General features: G+C 37.7%; 1 protein-coding gene across 2 annotated transcripts in view; it reads left to right on the top strand.

Annotated features, from left to right (window-relative positions):
- Positions 1-1,566: 1,566 nt before the first annotated feature.
- nrp2a (neuropilin 2a) overlaps positions 1,567-23,474 on the top strand; it is a 55,526-nt gene continuing 33,618 nt past the window's right edge. The window contains exons 1-4 of one of the 2 annotated variants that reach the window (XM_034044319.3): positions 1,567-2,231; positions 10,127-10,304; positions 18,329-18,510; positions 21,916-22,146. In XM_034044319.3, the coding sequence (XP_033900210.1) occupies positions 2,159-2,231; positions 10,127-10,304; positions 18,329-18,510; positions 21,916-22,146 (664 nt within the window). In that variant the 5' untranslated portion in view covers positions 1,567-2,158. The remainder of the gene's footprint in view (positions 2,232-10,126; positions 10,305-18,328; positions 18,511-21,915; positions 22,147-23,474) is intronic. The other variant, XM_034044318.3, reaches the window with a different exon arrangement.

Here is a 23,474-nt window from a genome sequence, read left to right as displayed (position 1 = left end):
TTCCTCAGTGGGATTGGTATATGTTTATGGTGACATGATGTTAGGTTAGTGCTTCTTGCTGATTTGAAGCTGCTGGCTTTGATGTGTGATGTGCGACAGAATAAAAAAAAATGTGGCGTTCAACCCTACAGTTTTTTTTTTTTTTTGCAGGGTTCAGTTTTAGACTGTTGGGGCTGCTTTCGACTTTTCTGGTTTGATGTGTGTTTCACAGAGATTCCAGTGGCTGGATCCAACAGCAAGGTTCCTCTAGTTTAAAAAACAATATATATATATAGCCCACCCTATCTTAATTATATCAAAGCCTACTTGTTTTACAAAAACTACTGGCTGAAAACTGTCAACCGCAATGAACATTGCAGAGTTCTCCTCTAAAGCTGTATCACTTTCCCAAAGCCACAATTCTTCATAAAGAATGTCAAAGTTGGCATGTCTGTAATTTAAAAGGCAAAATGAAAAGCCACATTTGCAGTAGCTCATTAAACTCCTTTTAAAAATGCTGTCACGGATCTCTATCAAGTGCACATGGGTTGGTTGTGAAGATTCAGATTTCTTGGGTTTGTGATTAGACATATTTTAGGAAAATAGGTTACAGTACTAGACCAGAGGTTTCTCAGGACATACCCCATACAATGGGTTATTCACAAAGACAAAGGAAATTAGATTTTTCCATGCAAGCGCTGAATGATCACCAGAGCTCATGATCTTATTTTGACTTTTTTGACCTCACCAAACAGAAATGAAGATTTATTGAGATGCACATATTCAATGCTGACATACCAGGGTGGCTGCACGACTATTTTAGGATTGCTGTGTCTTGTTAATTTATATGAGTTAGAATGGTGATATGGGTCAGGTTCCAGTCCCACTGGACTTTCTTGAATTTATTGTCATTTTTCATTGTCCCTTTGAACTTAGCTAACGTCTTTTGACCAGAGGTTTCCTTCACATTGTGTTTCTTGTTGGTGTGGTGTTTGTGTCAGTCAATGTGGGTTGGAATCCAGGTAAACATAACTTACCAAGAGTTAAATTCCTATTGCCAGCCTCTTTTCAATTCAAGAGGCTCTGACTCATGCCCGTTGTGTAATGTTTTCTCTGCCTCTTGTTTAGATTCTGGAACCTGCCATCCATCTATGTTTTTATTTGTGTGTGGGCTAGGATTTTCAATGGATATTTTGCCTTTGTGACTAACTTTGTGCGTTTCTTAGTTAAAGCTCATTGATTCGATAAGTTATCATATATAGTTATGTTGTTATCCAGTTGGAGATTCTCTTGAAGTTCAGTTAAAAACCTGAAAGTATTAGTAGTGGTAGTAGTGGTAGCGATGGAGGTAGTAGGATTCTTATTGTTGTCTTTACTGTTTTTACTTATCTAGAACTACTGTTTAGTGTTATCTAGAAATACAGTAAATTACCTGCGGTTCCGTATCAGCCTTACTGGTTTGATGTGTATTTGATGTGTGTGTATTCTCATTTCCAATTTAAAAAAAGAAAGCGGCAGTCCTCCTCTTTAATCAGAGACAAGGGGAGGCGGTCCAAGGCGCAGAGTGTAATCCGATAGCAGCAATGCCTTAACGCTATTACATCCACATGCTGCTGCAGAGTGAGACTCAGAACTCAGAAACAGAGAGACGAGCAGGAGGCAGCAAATGCAAAAAAGCCATCGAGAGAAAACTAGACATCTCTTTAAAAACGAACCAAGGCAATACCATTCCGAAACTCGATAATCTCGACAACAACAACAACATCAAAAACAACAACAAGAAAAAAAAACATTTTATCTCCCAATACGACTAATACAGTACAGTATATCTGGTGACGTTAAACCATTCTGAAGATTTTAGTAACTATTGGAATGAATCGACTGAGTAACCGAATCCCGCTGTCTACCGGAGTTAGTCAACAAATATAAACGCGTGGACAGTTATTTATTTTTAGATAGACACTTGTTTGAGAGACTGTTTTAACGCTTAAAGACGTCGTTTTTTTTTATTTTTTACTGTGAATCATAAAGGAAGTGTGAGAAGAAGAAAGAAATCTAATTTCTCAAGAAAAAAGCCACAGACATAGTTTTGCAGGATACCGCAGTGGTGGAAAGAAGCAGCCAAAATCGAGTGAAAAGATTTGCAGTGAATTGAAAAGGGCGCAGGATTTACCCCGAGATGGATATAATAATGCATTTAATTGGAAGTTTACTTATGTGCTTTTTAACTTCGGCAGTTTCTGGACAAGAAGGTAATGTAGACATCATGCTGATGTGTTATTTATATGTGGGTGTAGTTAGACAGTTCTATTAAAAAGTGTTTTATTTATTTATTTATTTATTTATTTATTATTATTATTATTATTATTATTATTATTATTATTATTATTATTATTATTATTATTATTATTATTATTATGTTATGACAGCTTGAGCGCCAGTTTGTGTCATAGTAACGCAGAGCAGAGCTCTCTGTCTTATAACATCTGTTACAAATCAAGGGTTTATAAATACACACATACAAACGTGAAAATATACTTCCAGATTTCTATTGTGGTCTAAAAACAAAATTTCACCTTATTTTTAGAGTTTATTTATTTATTTACATTTAGTTATTATTGCCTTGCAAGAAACATTATAAACCCCAGCTAACAGTGCAAAACATTGAACGACTGAGAAAACACAGAGCCTTGCGTAATTGTGCGTGAGTCACGAAGTGCCAAAATCTGCAGAAATCGTTTTTCTTTTTTGTATGGGAACTAAACAATTTCAACCCATACTTCAAAGTTCAATGTTATTAGGTTAATTAAGTATAACATAAAAGGAGTCGCCTTTTTATTATTAGAAAACAAAATCACGGGGGGGAATAGTTTAGAAATGCATTTATAAACCTGCATTAAAACCTTGACAGCTTGCCAAAACGCAGCCTTTTAAGAAGATTACCAGTCTTTTGGATGATGATGTTTTTCAAGGAAAACATTGCAACAAGTATAACCATAACGCGTTTTAGTCCATATCAAGAAAGAAACACTTCATTTGAGAGATGGGGGTCCCCGTATTTTTCTATGTATTTTTCTATATTTTTTCATAATCCGTGAAATTCCAGTTACTTTTTTGACGTTTCGTTTAATCAGATATAGGTCTACGTTTTCTACAGTGTGATTTATTGTGAATCATTCACTTCTGCTTACTGTTTTAGCATACATATTTCGTTGTCGTTAATCAGACTCCTGCTTTTTAGGTTACATTACTTGAATAGAAAACGCGATAGTTGAGCATTACATTTATCCTACCCCTGCCAGATTACATTATACATCAAACCTGCGTTATTATCCCGGAGAACACTTGCTCAAATATGGATTAACACCTGGAGATAATGATTAATTTTAATTAACTAAGAAACATTCCCAAGATTCAGCATGGCCATTTAAATAACACATTAATCAGTTTAATAAATGATCAAAAGTTCCCTTTCTAGAGCCGTGAATTTTATTTTTATTATTTTAGCAGCAGTACTGAAAAGAATGCTATAGAACTGGGGGGGAAGGCCATAGGAAATGAATCGCTGAACATCGTATCTACTGTTGTTGATGACTCGTTTATATTATAGAGATGGTTTATTGCGGGCCATTAATGACTTCATGAAACTTGAGTTTCCCACTGAACAGTTACGCTTTTCTACCTCCCCAATGTATTTGTATGTAAAACTGCTTTGTAGTAATTCGAAGTATATAGCACCATTATGTAGACTGTACAATACTGGAGATACTTTAATTTCAAAAGAGGAACGACGGAATAGTAGGCTAACAATAGTTTATTGCACACTACATACATGAAACAATGCAATGCAATGTAAGTTTCAATAAATTGGCCACAGTAGGCTTGGTTTTGTGTGTGTGTGTGTGTGTGTGTATGTGTGTTTTTGTTGTTGTTATTATTATGCTTTATTTCAAAGGATGTGATTGTCAGTTAATTTAATAGCTAAACAAAATACATTAAGTGACATACAGAACATTGATCATGGCGATTGCACTACAACGCACGTAATTCCTGTATAGGTCTTTCGTTTTGTGGGCTACTTATCTCGTTGCAATCAAGTTTCACCAGAATATTCCAAAACCATGTTATCTTTGTCCGACTCCTGAACCTTATTATCATTATTATTATTTATTTGTTATTATTATTATGTATTTATTCGGCAGACGCATTTATCTAGAGCAACTTACATGTGTTACAGGGCAGTACATGGTTACAATGTAAATAAATAAATAAATAAATAAATAAATAAATAAATAATAATAATAATAATAGTTGTTGTTGTTGTTGTTGGATATGAAGCAGGCACCCTGTATTAGAACAGAACAGAGAATACTCAGTCAACACTGTCTGTACCGGAGAATGTCAGCACTTTGCACTTCCCAAACACCCCTCGAGCAGATGGAGTCAGTCTTCTTGTTTTCCAACCGCAGTCAGTCAGCTAGGCTATTGCCTAATAGCAAACAGCCTGCCCTGGCTCTCCAGTATCAGCCAGAACATCCCACGTTCATTTCTCCAATCACGCCTAGTAATGTAACTGTTACAATTTACTGTAAGGTGTCTGTAATGCCCAATGTCTAGGCCTTGACTAGACCTACAACACGTCAAACCGTCTTAAAATCTTATCATATATTGATCCACACATCTTGGCAGAATACAATTTGCTGTGTCAAGAAAAAACATATTCTCAGTCTCCTACCAAGTGCTGCCGTAGCTTCTTTTAAATACTTTTAAGAACATTTGGTTCTGCCAAACAATGAAGAGGCTATTATTATAAGATGACAAAAAAATCCCAGCACTCAGCGGGCCAAAAGTTGTTTTGAAGCGGTCTGTGTAGTTCTTCTAAAGGTTTGCTTGACCTTCTCTTCTGCCAAAAGTCACAACATACAGTAAGCTTATTAACAAGCTTATTAACGGAAAAAGAGCCTACGGGACGTTATCAAGCAAAAATCATCACACAGGAATGGGCCAGTAGGTACTTATTAGCCTACTAACCCCTAAATCTACCCCCTACCCCTAAACCGAATGTCTACAACTAACCTAATGTCTACCCCTAAACCTAATCGCAACCCCTAATTAAAGTATCTGGGGGTGTATAGGAAATACTCTATTCCATTTTCGTTTAATCCATGAACAAGTTCCCCTTTCAAACCTGTAGCACATCCTCATTTTGAAGTGTTCAGCTGCTTAAAAAAAAACAAAATACATTATTACTTCTTTAAATGGCTGTTGTTTTCTATTTGAAAGTTGCATCAATATAAAAAATCTAATGTAAAAGACCTAATGCACTTAGGAAAATGTAGATGTATGTTTGTGTCGATATTTCTTTGATCAAATAACAAATCAACAAATCCCATGACACAGTCATTATTTTTTATGGTTTCTGAATGAAAAGGTCATGTTTTAAAATAGTTATTTTCCACTACTGTGTATAGGAGAATGTAAATATAAGCTCACCCTAACATTTTCTATCGAGGACTGTACTTTTCTTGTATATAAGGACGGTTCTGTTGTATTGTGAGGCGGGCTGAACGGATAACAATTGATTTTTTAATACCAATAACTTGATTAGTCCATTGAACTCAAATAAATGTTATTAAGCATACATTTCACTTTAACCCCTTGAGTAATATAGTTCCAGCTCTAAACATTTAAGAGGATATAATACAGTTAGGATTGAGTGTATCTCTCAGAAAAAATGGTGCAAATGTTATCTTACTACTTTCACCAGGTAATACTTTTGTAGGTTTGATGTGCTGATTGCCATATTGATCCAGACAAAGCACATGTTGGCAGTTATCAATACAGTAAACAGGAATGTTGCAGACATGCAGGGTGTTGCTCAGTTATACCTTACTGTACTTGCTGTAGTCAATAGGAGAGAGCTCCACCTTTCCTGGACCTGGTTAAGTATGCAGGTTTTAAATTATATGTCAATTAAATGCACATGATATAATATGCACATGATATAAAGTTGAATTACAGGGTTTGCTGATCAGTTCTGACAATTACATATGTTTAGATAGACCCAAATATAGCTACTCGTTTTGTCTGGTAAGCATTGAAATTGGCTGTGCACTAAAGTAAACAACAAAACCACCCACTATTGTGCTTCAGTGTGACAAGACCACCTGCTCCTCATGTTAAGGAACCATTCTGTATTATAAGCTGTGGATGTTGTACAATCCATGCCCCTATAGGTCTTTTGTACTGTTGTGTTGTTTTTTAATTATGTGCTGGTTTCGCCTCACGTAACCCAAGTTTAACACAGGTTCACATTACTATCCAGTATATCTTTTTGGGGTTTTGAATTGGTTACCCTAGTCCTGGCTTGTACAATTACCAATCCACTAGAATTCCATCTGTTAGTAATACAGGTCTTTGTGTTGTTTACAAAACCCATTTGTATCCCAGCACAGCAGCAGTTGGAATGACTTCTTTAATAATGAATATATATATATATATATTAAGAGTAACACCATCTTCCGGCACAGTTGTTTTCCCAGCCTGCTGACTTGCTTTGCCCCGCAGTCTTGTTTGAAATATCATTTAATCAAATTCACCTTTACAAACAGTTTGGTCCGCCCGCAATAAAACTGTTTGTTTGATTTAAAAGAATGCGTGACGTTGACGACCTGTCATGCACAAAGTCAAGTTTCACTAACATGCACCTCAGTGATGAGTTTCAGATGTTTGCGCTTTACAGCCAGCAAGGCTTGGCTCTTTTCCTGTGAGTACTTCATGCTCTACCTTCATCTGCAAAGTAGTGTGCCAGATATTTGGGATCAAACTAAAGAAGGTGTTCTAGCATGAAGGAAAGGATAAACCACCCAGAGCTGTGAGATTTTATTTACAGCCTAAGCTACAGGATACGCAAACAACAGTATTTTGGACATACAGAACTCAGTTTTTTGCTGCCAATACCTCTTCACAAATTTGATATCTAAAGCTGAGGGAACAAGAAGCCAACTTTGTGGCGTGAACCTTGGTTTCAGGAGACTAGGTTTCAGGTCACTGCATGCACACCAGGGGGGACTTGGGGTTTGATGCAGTAAAGTTGCCTCAAACGTCTTCCGGTGTCCTGGAACCAGGTTTCAAGCTGCTGTTCCTGAAAATTGATCTCTTCGTTCCCTCAGCTTAAAGCTTTTTGAACACTGGCCTCTCCAGTCTTTTGACACACACAGTTCAAAAATGAAAGATTACTAATATCTCTTTGTGACACAATGGCTCGAGTAGTAACGTCAAAGACCTGAAGGTTGACACAGATACAGGCACTACGAGTGAATGAGCGCTGGTGCGCCATTTTTTATTAAAACAAAAATAAATAAAAAGGGCTGACAAAAACACAGCTCACAGAGCAAACATAAAAGTTCAAACAAAAGCAAATCTCGAACCCAAACTGATACCGACAAGTACCGTGCTGGTGCTTCCCAGCACGAGTAGCACCTTCTTTTTTTTTTACTTTCGTTTATTTTTGTATTTAAATTTTTTTTCCGCTCGCTCACGTTCCTCCTTCCAAACACCCACCCTGAACACAGAAAAACACCAGGTTATATACATGTGCACCTAACAATAATTACAACACTCAAACAATAATTCAATAAATGGCTTCAGCCACATTCTCACATGTTTTTGACAGAGATAGGAATTAACCCCATCCCTGCCAACCACCACCAATACACAAACCACACAATTTAAATACCAATGCATTTAAATACAACAAATCATAATACATTCTCCCGTTTCCAATCCAATAAACACCAAACAAAACACTTCTTTTTAATAATAGTACACTACACCACAATACATTTCTAAGCAGGGCTTTGCCCTGCCCCATACAGGACCGTCGAGAGCCGTCATGGGCCCCGGGGAAGGATTGGTATGTCCTACTGACGCCCCCCCCCCCCCATGGTCAACGACGCATCGAAGTTTCAATATCTCAATTAAAATCTGCAGCAGGATAGTTTACTTTTTCTCAAAGTAGTTATGTTTAAGTTATTTACAATATTCAAACTTTTTTTTTAGGTAAGTGCATAAATATTTTTTTTGTACAAACTCCACGTGTAATAGTCATTAATTGGAAGCTTACTTAACATCAAATAACATACGTTTTTAGCATAAACTACATTTTAATGGTGTTGCTATACACTAAAAAAAAGTTCCCCCTTCATCAGCGTTGGGCCTCCTTTGGGTCGTTGGGCCCCTTGGAAATTTCCCCGTCCTCCGTGCCCTCTCAGTGGGCCTGGGCTTATCTCCTGCCCTGCCACACTCTTGCTTTCATGAGATACCCTCTATGTGAATAAACAGGCTACATGTTATATAAGATATAAAGGTCACACATTTGCATCTTACAGTATAAACAAGTAGTTGTTCAATCTGCATAGGCAGGATAAGAAAGAGATGATAATATGCCATCAGAAAGAAATTGAATAAAGCTGAAGGACAAGTACAGTTTTATTTAATAAATAAATAAATCAATAAAGGTAGTATTTGACATTTGTTCCAACATGGATATGGGATATGAACATTGGGTTATGAATATTACTTCATATATACTTCACAATAGCATGGGCTGAGTTCTGTGTAATTTGTATTGAGAGAGAGAGAGAGAGTAATAGAATACCATATGGCAGTCGTTGCGATATGAAATGTACACCACAAGTCAGTAAAACACAATCATTCATGAAGCTGTAGCTGAGTTATAGGATCCTTTTCCCTTCAAAAGGGAGCCGACTACCGTCTAGCACATATCACATGCAAGTCGGGACGTCTTAATTAGGTTTCATTTTAAAAACATGCAGTCAAAGAGACTCAAAAAGACTATGGTGGTTTTCCAAAGCTGTTACACCTCTGTGTCTAGACTTAACCAAGGAGCTGTGACTTACACAGGTCCATGAAATAGCAGTTGGAGAGAGTTGTGGCCTGCACTCACCTGCTTTGCTAGCAGCAGTTCTTTTAAAGCAATATTGAACAAACAAGAAAAACTGGAGAAAAAAAATTGACATGAAAACAATCAAGCCACTAAATCGATTAAAGAACACTGCCTTGTCTGCAAACCTTTATTTAAAATATAATATGATTCAAAATGTCACTCCATGCAGGTCATTTCGGGTTTTTTTCACAACAGACCACATATTATTTCCTTTTTTTTTTCCTTCATTCCAAGTGATAATATTTCTCTCCTGGAATGCATGTAATAATGTTCCTGGTAGTTAGATTAAGTGTTTTTTCAGTGGAATTGACCAACTGGGTTCATTATAACCTATAATAGGAATGACTACTTATGAGGAATGTAATTGTTTCCATGTCTCACTGTGGACTGGAGCCACAAACCCTGTGTTGTCAATTACAGCCTTGTCTTCAGTGTCTCTTCCAAGATACGCCCTGTTTAGATCGTAATGAAAAGGTATAAATGCATTGAAAAGAGAACAAAGTTGAGCTCATTTTGGGAGAGGGGGTTTAGCTTTTTTTGTGAAAGAGGAAAAAAAAATTGCGAGACTTTTATTTTTGTCTTCAAGGCCTCCAGTAATGCACTCTTTTGTTTCTAAGTCTCCCTTTCACAGCGAATGAAAAGATATGAAGTAGTAATTTAGGATTTGTCTTATAACATGCAGCCTGGAGACAGCTACCATAAGCTCTTGTAAGATGGGATCAGTAGCTGAACAAACCTTTCATACTTTAGGAGAATTGCTGCATTGTGCCAGATATTACCTCCATACAGAATTGAAATGACCCTTGAACTCAAAATCCTTGGCAGCAGTGACCTGTGACCAAGTTTCTTCCAAATGTCCAATACATGGACAGAATGTGTTATTATTATAGCGATTTGGTTCAAAGACCCTTTCATAATCGAAACAGTGGCTGACAAAGAAACAACCCTTTTCTGGATAGTCAGCCCCTTTAAAATAGAAGTTATTTACAGTAGCATAACAAGGTAAAAACCATGTTATGACCCTAGGTTTGTAGAGTCAAGGAAAGTCATATCCCTGGGTTTGTAGAACGACGGGGGAGGTGGAGAATTTTCGCTTCAAAGCTTATACAAAATATTCAATCAGGACACTGTACTTAAAGGGAGCTTTGACAGTTCTTAATTTTTTATTTTTTTTTGCAGAGACTTCATGTGGAGGTCGTTTGAACGCAAAAGATGCTGGGTACATCACGTCTCCAGGATACCCGCACGAATACCCGCCTCACCAGCGCTGTGAGTGGGTCATTACTGCTCCTGAACCGACGCAAAGGATTGTCCTGAACTTTAACCCTCACTTTGAACTTGAAAAACTCGACTGCAGGTGAGTTGTGAAGCCTTTGTTTTTAATACCATTGTTGGTGCACATGTATTTCTAATTGATCAGTTCATTCAATTCTGCAGCACTTTAATACATGCCAACTGTATAATGAGATAGCATTATAAAAAACGGCCAAATGGATGGGTTTTATTTTAATGTTAAAAAAAAAATTGACACTATGATTAAATCTTAATGGGGCCGAAAGGTCCTGAAAACTGTCATTTTCCAATTAAGTTGGCAAAGCTGGAACTGCTCTGATAAGGAAAACGTATGCATTTAAACAGAGGTCAACTTTCCACGTGTGTTTTAATTACTGCAAGGACATATGCATAACTATAATAGAATTCTAGCAGTGTCAGTTTATTTTTCATCAGAGGCCCAAAAAATCACCAAGTTTTAAAAATATGTAAGGCAAAAATAAAAAGCAGATTAACGGAGGCATGCCAAGGCAATTGGGTTTCCAGTGTGGTGTGCGCCCTCTAGTGGTTAATCAGAAAAAAGGATCAATTCTTATAAATACTTCCTGTGCAATGGACTGTTTTATGTGCCGCAGAACTGCTGAGCTCATAGTAAGAGAAATCCACTTTAAACAATTCAATTATTTATTGATTTTTAAGTTCTTTAACTTTTCTTGTGCTGAGGGGAGGTAAAAAAAAAAATAGATGAGAAAAAACTACTGTATGTGGTGTTGCTGGGTCATATTGCTTAAGATAGAGCAAAACAAAATAAAAAAAAGTGTCCAGAGAATCAACCATGCTGACATAGGCCATTGACTGATACACCTTTTGTATAGAAAATCAATTAGAGTATCACATTGGCATGCTGTATACAGTATGCCTGTTATCTGACTGCTGGTGTTCTTTACATTTCACCCAATGTGTGGACAGAGGTGTTTGCACAGTCAGCTCCATAAAATGACTTTGGAAAGGGGGGCTTTTAAGACAGGTGGATTACACTTATCAGTGCCAGAGTGAAAGGTTTCATTTGCTGTAGTGAAGAACATAAACTGTTACTATTGAACACAGTGACTGCTACTCAGTTAATTTTATACACATAAACCAACCCTAAATGAAAGCCTTTGTTCCCTTCTTTCCTCGTGTCCTCCCATCTAGGGACAGCTTACCTATGCTGTATCTTAATTCAACATTGTACCTGAAACCTCCATTGTTTGTGTGGCCGGCACAGTGTGAATAAGCCCTTCACTTTTAACTTCACTGTTTGTGTTTCTTGAGGGTAAATGTTTAACTTTGGTGAGTTTTCATTGAAAATCACCCAAATGTAAAAAAAAACACCCTTTAGTGCATGACACAATGTTACTAAAGAAGTCTGTGTAAACTACACCAGGGATTGACCTCAATTAGGGGGAGGGTAAGAAGCAGCAGATAGCATCTTGTCACTCAAATGTCACTGTTTCAGAAAATCTGGAATCATTCATACACTCTTGTGCCTGAAAAGGCAGTAACAGCTATCATATCCAGCTGAGTGCAGGAACCTTTCTCTGATTTTAGCCTCAAGACATTGGACTAGACTGTTATGTTTGACAGACCCTGCTGTATACTTCCCCGTCAAAAATGTTCCCAAACGAGAGCGGGCCGAGCTCAGAGCGTCTAATAGAAAGTAATAGAGTGTCATCCTGAGTAATTGATTTCTGACAAAGAACAAATTCTTCTCTCTTTATTTGCTTCCTCCCTTCTCAGTGGAACGAGAGCCACCGAAGTGTGAAAGCTAGTGATGTAAACACATCACGGTCGAGGTGTTGGGGCAAGGATAGAGCAATCATGCTGGCAGAGGCAGCAGCGACTGGGAAACAAGAGAGAAACTATTTGTACTGAGATAACAAAAAAAAATCAATTCGGAAAAGAGAGAAAAAAACAAGGAGATACAAATACATCCTTTCTCACCAAAGACCAACACTGATAAGAGATAAGAGACACACCTGATTGACCAGCACAACCACCCCGGTGAAAAACACAGGGCATCGAACGCTCGTCCATGCCAAAACATTGCCCTGGAAGCTGTTGTTTGCTTCAGGCCTAAGGCTGCTCCCAGAGGAAGCCATATTGGAAAGGATAGGTGGCACAAAGGAATAGCAATAATCTTGAGGCTGCTGATCAGGAGGCAGAGCAATTAATTAGACCAATATGATCATGTTATAGAGCCGTCTGGCCACTTTGAAATGATGGCCAATGCCTGAGGCTGCTGTTGTAGCAAACAGTTATGTTCATCTTGAACAGCCCTGCTTAAGTAGCAGAGATATTTCAACTAGCCACACAAGGGGAGTTAGCGTTCTGCCACAAAGCTTATCATGGGTTCAGAACCCCTCTTGTAAATGGTTTTGGCTGAAAGGTAGTTTTCATGTACATTATGCATCTGTTTAATACTGAATGGCAGAACAAAAAGAGTTGGACCACCAAGATCCTATTATAATCCTTCTGCATTGCCACAGGTAAAGAATCAGATAGAATGAGGGCAGGTAGGATTAGCAGGAACATATATACAACTTTAGATAAGGTTAAATTACTTTTTGTTTTATATATATATATATATATATATATATATATATATATAATTTTTCTAGTGAAGCAGCAGCTGTGGTCTTTTAGTAAGAGCCTTATAAAAAGGCATTTTTGTTGTAGCATTATAACTACAATAATATATTCCAGTATACAAGAATCACACAGAGAAGGCTAAACTGAAGAACGTTTGGCTTATATATAGTTTTTAATATGAACATTTGTAAACGATGATAACTGATACTAAGAGTTACTATGGTATCCTGTACATGGCATTTTAATATTGCCTCTGAGTCACAGAAAGAGTCTGTAAATGCCACAAATTGAGTTAGGAAATGTTGGACAATGTCATGCAGAAAATGACTGCTTGGATTTTGATATGTGTGTGTGTAAATTGAATCATTGACATTTCCAGACCTTAGAACTCTTACCAGCTCTCAAGGCGTTACATTCTTAAGAAAATATCAATAAGCTAGACAGCAACTGCTATGCGACAATCAGAAAGATGGTTGCTCAACAAAAGACAAGCTCAGGCAGGACATTTTATGCAGGAAGTGAGTTTAGGTCTGGCCTCCAGTTGTCATCTTCAAAACCTGGTCAAGATAACCATGCATCATCACATTTATGGATGGCTGATATTAATGTTACGTGGCAACCCTCTACTGAAAGCACTAAAAGGTTTTGAAGTTTTGATAGACTAAATGAGTTTGGTATTCAATACATTTCCTAGAGTGTGGTTAAGAAGACAACAAGTCAAGTTTAATCAACATAAAAACTGTATTTTAGTAAAAAATGAACCACAGCCATGTTGTTTTTTCTGAGGTTTGTTCTTTTCATAATAAAGAATAATATTAAAATAATTAAACAGTGTCTTTCACTTTGAGGACAGAACTGTCTTTGTTAGTGGGAAGACAAAGATGAAGCAGGGAGCAGCCAAGATAGAATCTTCCTTTGTGAGCCACGGCCCGTATCAAGATAGAGATGGGGGCGAAGACAGTGTTTTTTTTTTCCCACAATTAAAGTGGTGTGAGGCGCCTGGCTGAATGGTTGGATCTCAATCTTTGTTTATGAGCTGCAGTCAGACTTGTCATACTCGACTTCCTGTAGTGGTTGCTGGCGAAAATACGAGAGCTGTTAAGATTTTTAAGATACTCTTTTGTTCTTGACGCTTTGAATGCAATAATTCCCTTGGGTGTGAGCCACCTCTCTATTTCTTTATTGTCTCTATGGTGACCTCCCTTTGGGTACTCTGTTCTTGTTTCTTATTGTTATCTCTTAATAGCATTCCTAAGTACAGTATATCTTCGCAGACAATAGCGCAGACCACTCCGGAATTGCTGTACACTGTATTACTGTTGTTAGCATCATTGCCTTTGCAGATTTCTATTTTTCTCCTTCCATTTAGAATGTGATTTCCTACTGCAGCTGCTGTGCAAAGTCGCTAAGCTGACCTGACCATTCAATACCTTAAGCAGTGCAGCATTGTAGGTGTGCATTAGTCTTTAAATCCACAAAGCTACCAAAATCCCCTTGAAAGTGACACCATCCATCGCCCTAAAATCACCTAAAATTTACAGTGTCATTTTACCCCAGCACTACCCAACCCAGCCCAGAACTTAATTTCAGAATATGTCACATGAAATTTAGGAATTGCATACTGACCAGCAGTGTCTATTAAAAAAGATGATAAATCCGTAATGTAATATGCAATTATTCCACATTGCTCTTGCAGTTATAAAGATGAAATGACAGGCGCGTATTTTGCCTTGCAGAAATTAGTCCTGTCTGGTTATATTATTCTCACTCAATTATAATAGGAACAGAGAGCCGGCCAGGTGCAATTTACTTATTCCGTTATTAAAATATTGGAGATAAAGGGAATCTAGAACTGAAGATGACACTAGAAACTTGTAACTCCAGAACATGTCTATAGCAATTCTTATAGCTACAATTCCTGTAATTATGTGAAGTCTTCAGTCATCAAACATGCATGTTAATTCCCAAAGTGGTCCTGTCTCTCACGCTGATGGTGGGATTAATGAAGGCGCTTCTAGAGGTTTATTTAGGGCTCTGGGGTCAATATACCCCTGCTGTTCTTCAACAAATGCCAAGGGAGTCTAATGTCCACAAAACTGACAGGACCTCATTTACACTTCTAATCCGAACGACGGTAGCTCCACCATCCTGGACTGTTGGCTGTTGGAGTACTGGAGTATCTCTTTTTAGGATAACTGTGCATGAACAGACCTTTGAGAAAGGATTTCTTCACACCATAGAATTGTCATTACTGAAACAATGAACTCACTCAAATAACCCATCAATGTTACTGTACTATACTAGCTATACTTTATTAATCACTGAGCAGAGCCAATGTGTTTAAAATCCAGTAGAATTTACACTCCATGCTATGTACTCTTTAATATGCATCAAAGAATAAGAAGGAAAACTAGGTGACCCAGATATTGCTGTGTAATAAAGTATTGAGAAGAAGCAACGTGTGGGATCCAGGATAGATCTCTAATTATAGTGGAGATGTGGCCAGGCAGTCACACTGTTTGTACGTATGATCTCATGCTAGGGAATTAGCCAACCAAAAAAAGGGGAATGGATTTTTAATCAATTTTACTGTTTTAAGGGGCTCCCAAGTGGCGCATCCGGTAAAGGTGCTCCGCGTGGAGTGCAGGGTGCTCCCTATAGTGGCATTGTTCTCTGGGTTGGCTGCATGGCAGGCCTGCAGAGTGAAAAGAAGCGGTCGGCTGACAGCACAAGCTTCGGAGGACAGAGTGTGTTCGTCTTCGCCGCTCCCGAGTCAGGGCAGGGGTGGTAGCGATGAGCTGAGCCTAAAAATACAATTGGATATTTCAAATTGGGAGAAAAACGGGGTAAAATCAATTGGCGACTACTAAATAAAATTAAAAAAATACAGTTTTAATGAGGAATCAATAGGATGCCACAGGGTTCATGTTAGGAGCAGTGATGTCATGGCAGACAGTCGTCTGTATCTCTGTTGCCCTTCTCTTTGCATCACAGTTAAACTGATTAGAGATGCATTGACCATTCTGAAAGAACTGCAAAAGCAGAATAAAGAAAGCATTGTAATGATTATCCTCATAGACGAGGATATTTTAACCCATATAGCAAATGCATAACTTGTATTAGCACATTAATAGCTACTTAATACTTAAAAACAAAGCATGTGCAATGTGCTTGATCCAGGCAATCTAGACTCTAATTTATAATTATCATATCTGAATTCATCATAACAATATCTATAGATTTTCTTTGGTTCATAAATGACAATGTTTAAAGGAACTTAATGGTAAACCACTGGCTGTTTTTTGTTCAGTGCTGCATGGAACTAAAAGGAGTGTAAACCCTTAAGGGACTTAATTCAAACATCCAATTAATATTTTAAAGTCACTTAAAGCATATTAGGTTTGACTGGGCAATTATGGTTATGTGATCATTGCTTTTGGAACTGTTTTTGTTATTTGATTTTTACAATTTTTTTTAATGTTCTACTGTGAAAGCTTGTGAGAAAACTATGCATCTGAAATTGTTGGCTGTGGTAAAGAGAATGAATCAGGCTAGGTTCTTGTTTTCCATATTCTCTCTCTGACACAGCTTACAGTAGGTGCAGGCCCTAACGCTGTTGTAAACAAACATTTTCAGGGCGATTGGGTTTACAGGGCCTGCTGTTCGTAGGGAATGTGCAGGTGTGAAAAATCCTTTTTTAAAACACAACACTTGTGAAAAGCAATTAACAGCAGGGTGCTTACACGTCCTTGGAAGTGTCAGAGAGACACAGATCCTCAATGTGTTTTACAACCTGTAGGACTGCATAGTTCTGTTTACACACATCTGAAGAATTAAGTAGGACCTTTACCCCAGAGGTAGTTTAGAGATGCAAACAGTGTCACTACGCAACTTCCCCCACCTCTCAAATTCTACCCAAAGCGGGATATATTTACCAAGAAAAAAGAAGTATGACCATTTATTAGTAAACAAACCAAAAATGTAGAATCCATTGAAAAGGACAGTTTTGAAACAGCTTTCTATATTTATGTATTTTCCTGTGTTGCTAGACATTCTGTGGGCATTTAGTCCTGGCTCCCCATCTCTGAAGGGAATAAAGGTGTCAACTTTGGTTCCTAAGGCAATTGTTTTTTGTTTTTCTTGTAAAGTGGTATATGTCTATTTGAGCGCAGGGATGTCATTTTAGACTTACTGTCATGAAACCCATGGCTTTCCAGGCCGGAGACACCTACACTAACCACTAATCCATAATGACAATAATGTGGGTAGTATCCAAAATAAATATTATTTCCATTGACGAGACATTGCCCAGAGTTTGGTCTTTGTCAATAAACTCTACTACTTTACAATATATCCAGTATCACATTAGGTTGGTAGAGAGAGTTATTTTAAACCTCACATCTTCTTTTTTTGTTGGCATTAAAATAAAGGCTCCTATAATATTATGCATTCCCAGCCAGACCCTTTTATGTATAAAAAGACATCTGCTCCTCTACTCCCTGTCTCCTTGTCCACACCCTAGTGCTCCTGTACTAAAAATATCCCATTCTTTTAAGAGATATCTGCCTGTGCCTTGTTTTTAAGGATGGGATTCAGCCAGCAGTGTGAGGGATTGGTTTTTAAACCATACCTCATTCGGACTTCCTTAGCCACCACCTGTTAAAGCCTGTCACATACCTTCAGAACACTGTGAGCAATACTTTATGACAGAGAGTAGAGGCAGCAGCTAGGAGCAGCTATACTCCCTTATTTAGATGAACTATTCTCATGTGCATACTTTATTTAGAAGAGCAATTATAGTTTAAATCAAAGAAGATATACAGTGCAGCACTGTTAAACCACTCCACATCAAGACCCATATATCACTGATCTTTCTATACTGCTCAATGGTCAACCTTTATGACCTTTGCCGTTACAGTTACTGAAGCATAATGTTCAGGATCCCTATTAGTGTTTGCTCCTAAGACCCTCATAATTATTTCACTTATTATTATTATTATTATTATTATTCATTTCTTAGCAGACGCCCTTATCCAGGGCGACTTACAGTTGTTACAAGATATCACATTATTTTATTTTTTTACATACAATTACCCATTTATACAGTTGGGTTTTTACTGGAGCAATCTAGGTAAAGTACCTTGCTCAAGGGTACAGCAGCAGTGTCCCCAACCGGGAATTGAACCCACAACCCACCAGTCAAGAGTCCAGAGCCCTAACCACTACTCCACACTGCTGCCCCACTTAAAACCGTACACCACTTAAAGAATAGATGGGATCACTTCACACTGAAACCAGGGTGATATATTCAGCACTTCTGTGGTAGCCGTGGCTTTATCAGGGCTACAAGGACTGAATTATCCTAAAATACCCTATCATTCAAATACCAAACATTACTTTTTTAAAAGCAGATGTAGAAGTTCTGCACCATATATTTTCTTTGCCAGTCTTGGTAATTGGGTTGTTTTCTTTTCCCAGGTACGACTACATTGAAATCCGAGATGGTGAAAATGAATCCGCAGACTTGCTGGGGAAACACTGCAACAACATAGCGCCCCCTGCCATCATCTCCTCTGGACCAGTGCTCTACATTAAATTTGCCTCTGACTACGCCCACCAGGGGGCAGGCTTCTCCTTGCGCTATGAGATCTATAAAACAGGTCAGTCTAACTTAGTAACAAAGGGTTAAATACATTTAGTATCGGGCAGCAAACTGATATTTAAGTGCCAAAAATCTATTCATAAAAACATGGAATTTCCCCAAACTATAGCAGTTCAGTTACATTTTTCAGACCATTTTGTAAGTATGATAGAAGTCCATTCAAAACCGCACTTCCATTCTTTTAAATAGTTATTTTTCATAAACAAGTGATGATGGGGATGGGGATTTGAATGGAGTTGCCATGGCAATAATAGGATGTTGTTTGTCTGCTGTGACGGCAGTAAGAAAGGGAAGTGTGTGTGTGGGGGGGAGGGGAGCATCCTACAGTAGTTTGCTATATTTATGGAATAAGAACTTTTTTTCCCAGTGCTGTTTGTTTAAGATGTTAGCACTATGCCAAATATTTTTAACCACTGTTTGTGAGCTGAGGGAGCAAAGGCCGCCAGAAAATGGCCTAATCTGTTTATTTTTATTAGTGTTGTTGAAGGCTGTGTTCATCCAGCCCAAGCCACTGTTGTGGGAGGCACTGCCGATTCATTTCATTGATAGGATGTTAAATAAATACACAGAAGAGAGCCGTGTCTGCCCTCTTTCCTAGCAGCTGGATTAAAAGCTGAGTCAAATCCTTCCTTTCCCGTATGACAGGAAATCATTTTTTTAGGTGTCTTAATGTCTTGCTTGGATTTCTGTGGAAATGTCATCACTACTTGTCATATCCATTTATTTCCCCCTTCATTTCCCCCTCAATAGCTTTCAATGTTTATTTTTTTTGTTTTTTTTTTTAATACAAATGAATTACAAAGCCATTGAATCAAAAGGTGTCTTGTCTGCTCCTGTTTTGGCTGAATGGGTGATGGTGACACGGGAATAACCTCCAGGACCTGCCATTAACTAAGTTGTCTTTTTGCCTGTCCGGTCAATGTGGTGTTATATGAAAATGTGTTGGCATAAGGCAGTGAACTTCCCTGTTTGGCCCCGCCTCGGATCTTACAGCCCTCACAATGTTATCTTGTCCGTGTTTAAGCCACTCTGTTTTGGGAGATATTAAGAACAAGCAGAAGTCATCGTGTGTGTGTGTGTGTGTGTCCACCCCGACCTCTCTGTGATGTCAACAGCTGGGCAGAGTCGGGCAGGATGCTGCATCTGTTCTGTCATCATTACTCAGGCTTAAAGATTGAGTATGGCTACATTTTAACCCAAATAGTTTCCAAAACTTTGTGCTTCAGATCTGTTTCCAAGGCTACTCTGATAGTACATCCTGTAACATGTGTTGATGCATCTCTATTGGTCTCTGTTAAAAAAACAAAAATCTGTAAAGGGTTCTTTCCACCGGACCTAGGATGTTTTTCCGCTGTAAGTATATTAACATATAACTTTGCGAGCCATCAAAGTATTTATTGCCGATTATTTTAACTGCCATCTTAAAGCATTTTGGCGCCTTCCCTCCTCCTCCCAATAAAACCACACCCTCGCAGTGCTACCCCAGCTCCTTCTTGTTTCTGATCGAGATTTGTCCACCACATGTTAGACATTAGCAGTTAAACAGGAATTGTTTTTGTGCTCCTCGGTTTTGGGAGAGCGGAGGTATGTTTTTCTTATTACCACACATTATGTGCATATTTAGGAGGGGCATGTTGCCACAAAGGTTATTGTTCAGGAGTCCGGGTTGTTGTTTTTTTCCAGTTTAAAGAATTTTCCACATTGGCAATTGGCAGTTTTAAGAAACCGCATCTGCTTTTAGTGCATTAAATGGACTGGAAGCTAAAATAAATATTGCAAATGGTCTCAACACAGTTATTAAAATATGAATAAAAATATGTATGTTCTATTTTCTTCTTATTGTTTTAACTGTGAGTAATAACACCCACAGGTTATAGGAATGATAAACTAATGTAGTTATTTTCCAGGGTACACACTGCCCTTTGTATCCTTGTTAACAGAATTTGTGACTATTGTCCCAGTCATTACATTTTTACATGCAATTAATGTATTGCACCTAATTAATTTTAACAAAACCTCAAACTCAGTACGAATAGCATGCAAGCAGGTACTTGCTGAAAATCATAATATAACCATTTGGATTGTATGAAAGGAACATCAACAGAAAGCACAGTAGTGACTTGATTTTCATGTAAAACTGCAGTTAATTATATTAGACTTTCAAGCTGAGCGCTCGGAGAACTGTTGATGGGAAAAAAATATTTAGATTCCCTCCTAGGAAACCTTTCGTGTCATGCAAATCTCAGTGAAACACAGAAATGAAGACACCTGCCATCTACTCTGCAGGGTCTGCACTGCTAGAAAGATGGGGTCATTCCCTTTCATTGTTTTCTCTTCCTGGAGCTGTGTTCAAGCACTTATTGTATGAATAGTGTTGGCTCTAGGGGACATTCAACCCTACAGAAGGCCACCGCAGTTAATTCACTTGAGAATACCCTTTAAACAATGGCAGTCTGGCATGCTGTTTTCAGGGTCACTGGAGTAAAATGCTACAATTGCCTGTCAGATAAACAACAGAGCTTCCCAATAACTTAAATATCTGAAATGTCTTAAATTTTAATGGCAAACGCCCAGACAAGAGGAACATCGCTCCCGGTTTTTATAAAATAGATTTGAACAGTCCAAAGACCAGTATGGTATGCGTTTGTGTAACAGTATATAAATAGCTAAAGTATCACAGTTATTTAACAGTTAGAGCTTCAGATTACAAGTCGTTTGTTCTTTTATCCCCTGTAATTCTCGCGAATCCCTGTCAGCAGGCAGTCCATGCATGGTCTCTTACAGCTGGGGAAGGTTAGCCTGGGCTCTAGTAGCTCTCCCTTGCCCAGGGCCTCTTAGTACCTGTTGCAGCAGAACCAACCAAGGGAAAGAGGCTTATCTTTGCCTTGTTATAGGGAACTAATACTAAAGGGTGCCTTCTTAGATTCTTCAGGGTTGTGGGTGAGCAGGGAACTTTAAGCAAACTTTACTGCGATCCCATTAGCCTTCTGCGAAGCAGGCCATTTACACTCAGGCTTTCTCCACTCTGCACTATGGTGATTAGGATAATACTTTTGATAATAGCAGCCCAGTGCAGTTAGCGATCTAGAACAGTTAATCTAATACATAGTGTCAGCACTTCAACTGTCAGTATCCATGAGCCTTCTAAGGAACTTGCTGGACTGTGGTATTCCTTTATGTGGAGTATAAAAATGGAGGAAAAGAAGCATAAAGAATATAAAGAACAATTTAACACAATGATACTAGAAATGTGATTATTGTTGTTAATAATGTTAAAATGTATTATTATTATTATTATTATTATTATTATTATTATTATTATTATTATTATTATTATTATTATTATTATTAATAATAATAATAATAAAATGAATTAATTTAATTATTATTACTATTATTATAGGTTCGGACTACTGCTCAAGAAACTTTACCAGTCTCAGTGGCGTGATTGAATCTCCCCAATATCCTGACAAATACCCCCACAACCTGGACTGCATCTTTATTATCACAGTCCCACCCAGGATGGAAGTCACCTTGACATTCTTGACCTTCGACCTTGAGAACGACCCCTTGCTTTCTGGAGAAGGAGACTGTAAATATGACTGGCTGGAGGTCTGGGATGGACTGCCCCAGGGTAAGGGCTACCATTAACAATGGCTGTAGACAGCATAAAATGCAGCCAGGAGCACTTTGGAACAATTCAAATGAATTGCACTAAATCAGTTATGACTGCTTATTAAATTTAAGTGAATGAATCATAGGTTACTGATACCGTCCACACTAATGCATATGAAATCACTACCCATATTCAAACTTTGATTCATGTGAATTGCCAAGTGTTGTCTCCAGTTAAGGGGAATGATGAATAAATAAATAAATACCTTCCTTTCTGAAGTATTGTGCAATAACAAAGAGATCATGGACTCTATTTCTGTACACTTCATGCTGTACTGTACCAGGGTTAAATGCAAGACACCACTGTAATACTGTAATGTTATTTCCCCCTATTTTATTACAGCTATTTTTACACAGGTGATAGAGATTAACACCACTTTCATTTCATATACTGCCTGTCTTCTCTCAATGCACTGGGTAATAATATTCATTTAAGACTTAGCAGCCGTCTTGTAAAAATAGGGGTGTAAATAACGATGGGATTTTTCCTAGTCTGGAAACAGCACATCAAATACTCCCCCTTACCAGTTAATAATTGCAGTTTCATCCATAGGGAAGTGACATTTATCAGGGGTCCCATTTGGTCACGTGATTACAGACTCAGAAGATGGCATTCCTTCCAATATGGAAAGAACACATCTTTTCAGTATATTATAAATATATGCAGTGCATACCATTTTATATGTTACATATATGCATCACATATCCATATATTGATTATACATATGTTCTTAATGTGTTTTAAATATAATCAAAACAGGAACATGCATGATCAAAATTAATATTATGCAACTCGATTTGTATGCCATAAAAAGATAGATGAATGTGTGTGTGTGTGTGTGTGTGTGTGTGTGTGTGTGTGTGTGTGTGTGTGTGTGTGTATAGACAGATAGCGTAAATAAGGAATACGTTAAAAATTGCACAAAATGCTGTACAAGTTTATATACAAAAATGTGAGTTAATGCACTGATTCCAAAAATGAAAATAACGAGAATAAGAATTACAAGATTTTTTTTCTTTATTATATATATATATATATATATATATATATATATATATATATATATATATATATATATATATATATATATATATATATATTATCATGCATCATAAACATTTTTGTAAATAGCATCAAATCACTTTCTGCTTAAAGCTGCTTTTTACCTGCAAAGCGTATATCAAACATGCAGGTCATATCAGACACAATTAAAGCTATCTTAGCATCCATATCATCTCATTATAACATTTTACCAAGGAACAACACTTGAATAAATATTAGATTGT

Source organism: Acipenser ruthenus, chromosome 11 (genome assembly GCF_902713425.1).
Source record: "Acipenser ruthenus chromosome 11, fAciRut3.2 maternal haplotype, whole genome shotgun sequence".
In the NCBI taxonomy this organism is placed as follows: Eukaryota; Metazoa; Chordata; class Actinopteri; order Acipenseriformes; family Acipenseridae; genus Acipenser; species Acipenser ruthenus.
This window is presented reverse-complemented; position numbering and strand designations above follow the sequence as displayed.